Genomic DNA, 3,819 nt, shown 5'->3' on the forward strand with positions numbered 1-3,819 from the left:
CTTTCTCCTTAAATTGAGAGAGAAAGACTTTGGTCACCTTTGTTTGTGCTTCTTCACTTGAGAGCTGGCTCAGGCTGGATATTTGTTGCTTAATTGCCCATTTGCTCTACATATGAGAAAGTGTTTTTCACTGTTCTGAAATTTGCAGCAATGAAATACATTAGAACAAACAGCCTGAAAAGGCTATTCTCCCTCAAATGGAGGAGCCTAGAGGAAGCCACTAGCCTGAATGGCTCCAAAGGCGTATAAAACAATGAAATCCTGAAGAATGTTGAAGCAAAAGAGCTTTCTCCAAGACCCACTTGGAAATTCTTTTCCTATGAAGAGATTTCTGATGCCACAAATGCTTTTAGCTCAGGTAGGTGCTTGTTTGTTTTCCTTAAAAAACTTTTTGATCTTGTCGGGGGTTTTTTGGGTAATTGAAATTTATATAGTATTCATATTTTGTGATGTGGGTTTTGGTAGAAAATTTGGTTGGGAAAGGAGGGTATGCAGAAGTTTATAGAGGAGTTCTGAAAAATGGTGAGGAAATTGCGTTGAAGAGGCTCACAAAAGCTGTGATTGATGAGAGGAAAGAGAAGGAGTTCTTGAATGAGATTGGGACCATTGGCCATGTTGAGTCGTTCAAATTCTCAACTCCAATCTTCTGCAGAAGTTTCCTTTCACTGTTGCTCAACATAGCTCTAGTGCACCATAACTCAAGTCCACGTTTAGTCGTTCAAATTCTCAACTCACAATCTTCTGCAGCTTAAGCTTGAGAGACTTCAAGTACAATCCATCTCAGCGCCCTCTCCATCTTCTTCATTTTCTGGCGTTTCCTTTCACTGTTGTAGTTGCTGCTACAACTAATAGCAGAAGACTTTTCAAGTGAAGAACGTAGCTTTTTTTTTTTTTTTTTTATCTTTTATTATTAATATATTTTTTTTTAGGTTTTATCCAACAAGAATGCTTTTATTTATTCATTATTAATAACTTTTTTGTCGGTTATATCCGACAAGGATGTTTTTATTTATTCATTATTAATAAAATTTTTGTCGGTTATATCCGATACAAGTTCTGTCGGTTTTAACCGACAAAGAATTCTCTTATTTATACATTATTAATATATTCTCTGTCGGCTATATTTGACACAATTTCTGTCGGTTTTAGAGTATTTTCTGTCGGAAAATTGATTTCCTGACGTTGATAATTCTGTCGCTTATTGTATTCGCCATTGCATGCATTTTCTGTCGGATTTGCTTAAAATCCGACAGTAATATACATTTCTTGTCGGTTATCATAACGACACTAATAAATGGTTTTGTAGTAGTGTCCCACAACCACTTAGCTGATTTTGGGTGGTCTTGGGACCATCCAGGTCCCTTAATGGATTCGTCCTCCTGGGTGTCATACATGAATACATTACTACTATTAATTAATCTATTCATTCTTGAAATCAAAAGTATAAGTGGTGGCAATTTAATAAAAATAATATATTATTATGTCTACGATTTGAGTTTAGAGGACCAAGCAGAGACATTCAATTGATCAATAAAAATAAAAAATAAAAAACTATATCGGGAAGGGGACAGTGAAAATTGATATGTGAAAGTTAAACGTAACATAAGATGAGATTTAGAACAGCGCTAGGCTATGAGTACTACTTTTGTAGATATGATCTCAACAAAACAATGTTCCATATATCTTATACCATGCATACAAATACACATACACACACACACACACACACACACATATATATATAGGAGAAAATCGAACTTAATTTTCCCTTAACTCACTTGACCGGAACAATACTTTCCACATAAATAAGAGCTTGGAAATCTCTAACTTCATTGAGGATAGGAGGAATATGAATATAGTTGAGATTTCCAGTATTGAAATTATAAGAGGTGGCTCTTCCACCGGAGGCAACGATAAGAAGCTCATCAGTTTTCCAAAATGTAAATGGATTCTCAATGCCTTTTAAGGGTCCAAAGGTTAGGAGTTTCGTCCATGAACTCTTAACTCCGTCATAATCATCCATTACCCATATTTCACATAACGTAGAATCCGCATCACTTGGATCGCAACAAGAGCAAAAAGAAGCAATCGATTTATTGCATAGAAAAATATTAGAAAACTCAAAATCGGATTCTCTCCTAGAAGGCAATTGTATTCTATGAAATATCTCATCACCTAAATCAAATGAAAGTATGTATTTCTCGCCATCGGTTGCAAACCAATAACAAAATCCCTTCAAGTACACTGAAAAAGAATAATGATAGGTTTCACTTGATATAGCAATCTTGATCTCTCTCCAAGAGTTAGCAGCCGTGGTATATACCTCAGCCGTGTGAGGAAGAGCAATACGATGATAATAGTACTGCTGATCATCTGAATACTCACAATTTTCTATAATTTGCACAACTTTGTATTCTTCAGCTTCGCAATCATAACCAAATCCTAATGCTCCAAAGATCGTCTCCAATTCGAATTTTCCCCTAGGACGGGAAGGTAAAAGAAGGCCTGAAAGCGGAAGTTGCCTGAATTCCCCGGTTGCAGGATTGCATAAAAGAACATTTATCAAATGAAGATTTTTCCCTGCTATTACACAGACAATCCCATTGCAATAGCCGTCAATCTCTACAAAATCATGACCTTCCAATGGAAACGGTATATTTAGGTCCTCAACATCATAATGAAGGTTGTGCTCATCACTATCAATGTAAAGATTAATCATGGACCAGAAAACTTCTGGTTTCCAACTATTATCCGGGAAAACATGAGCCTGAGAACGGTTGAGAAGGATGCAAGTGGAGGATGATAGTTTGTTGTCCACGGAATTGTTGAGATGTTTGGCCACAAAACTTAGACTATTGATGAGAGTGCACCAAGACTTGCGTATGCATTTGAATCGCATCAGAGACTTGGGCGGCAACCTAGACAGTGTTTCGACCACCCTATCTTCAGGAGTTTCACTTTCATCCACCTGAGACATTTTGAAAATTTTGTTCCACTGGAATTCTTCACGTATATATACACAGGAAAGGAAACCACCAGTTTGAGAGCTAGACTAAATCAAAATACAAGTCCCCAAGGCTTGGCCGATTGAGGTTCAATTTCAACAGTACTAAATAAATAAGGGCGATCGAGTCAGTTTCGAGTTTTATGGAGGATCATAGGTTCAAATTTTACTATTTTTTAATCTTTTTGTTTAATACAAAACTGACCATTCAAATTTTACTTTTTAATTCTACATTAAATTGATAATAGAACATTTTCAATGTTTTCTTTCTCAGTAATCATTTTGAAATTAAATAACCAAAAGCATTCTTAAATCATAAAATAAAATAAAAAAATGTCATTTTTATTTTACAAAATTATTTTTCAAAAATTATTTTGTATTACAAAACGGATTCTTACGAATACTCATAGGCTTTTTTATTTAAAAGAATCTGTTAATAATTCGCAATCTTACTTCTGTAGATGACAGACTAAAAAATTAAGTAGAATAATCTAAAGACACCTCACAGAAAATGCGAAGTTAATATATGATCTAAATATGGTTGTGTTATTATGATGCATCATTTTGAATTAAGAAAATTTTCCTTTATCAAATGATTGTATTAATGGGTTAAATTATTAAATGTTAAGGGAAGATGATCGGTGAGGGTCGAACCTGCACCGAAGCACATCTTGGCACTGCTCTCGAGCTAACTCACTTAACTTTAGAGTTCCTAAAGAACCTGAAGCCAATGAGCTCCCAAAAAGCCTCGTGCTAGGTAAAGATGAGAATATACATATAAGGCTTATAGGATCCACACCCCTAAGTGATGTGGG

At 35.3% G+C, this 3,819-nt stretch overlaps 1 protein-coding gene across 1 annotated transcript; it reads right to left on the reverse strand.

Moving 5' to 3' along the window:
- Positions 1-1,774: 1,774 nt before the first annotated feature.
- On the reverse strand, positions 1,775-2,986 carry LOC103942686 (F-box/kelch-repeat protein At3g06240-like). Its single transcript, XM_009352872.3, has one exon. The coding sequence runs from the start codon at positions 2,975-2,977 to the stop codon at positions 1,775-1,777; it is 1,203 nt and encodes a 400-aa protein (XP_009351147.2). The 5' UTR covers positions 2,978-2,986.
- Positions 2,987-3,819: the final 833 nt, after the last annotated feature.

Source organism: the organism of the source record quoted next, unplaced genomic scaffold (assembly GCF_019419815.1).
Source record: "Pyrus x bretschneideri cultivar Hongxiangsu unplaced genomic scaffold, Pyrus_bretschneideri_v1 Contig268, whole genome shotgun sequence".
Lineage (NCBI taxonomy): Eukaryota > Viridiplantae > Streptophyta > Magnoliopsida > Rosales > Rosaceae > Pyrus > Pyrus x bretschneideri.

Bases quoted from the DNA above. Each gene is read 5' to 3' on its own strand.
- LOC103942686 (XM_009352872.3), bottom strand. From the start codon at position 2,977: ATGTCTCAGGTGGATGAAAGTGAAACTCCTGAAGATAGGGTGGTCGAA.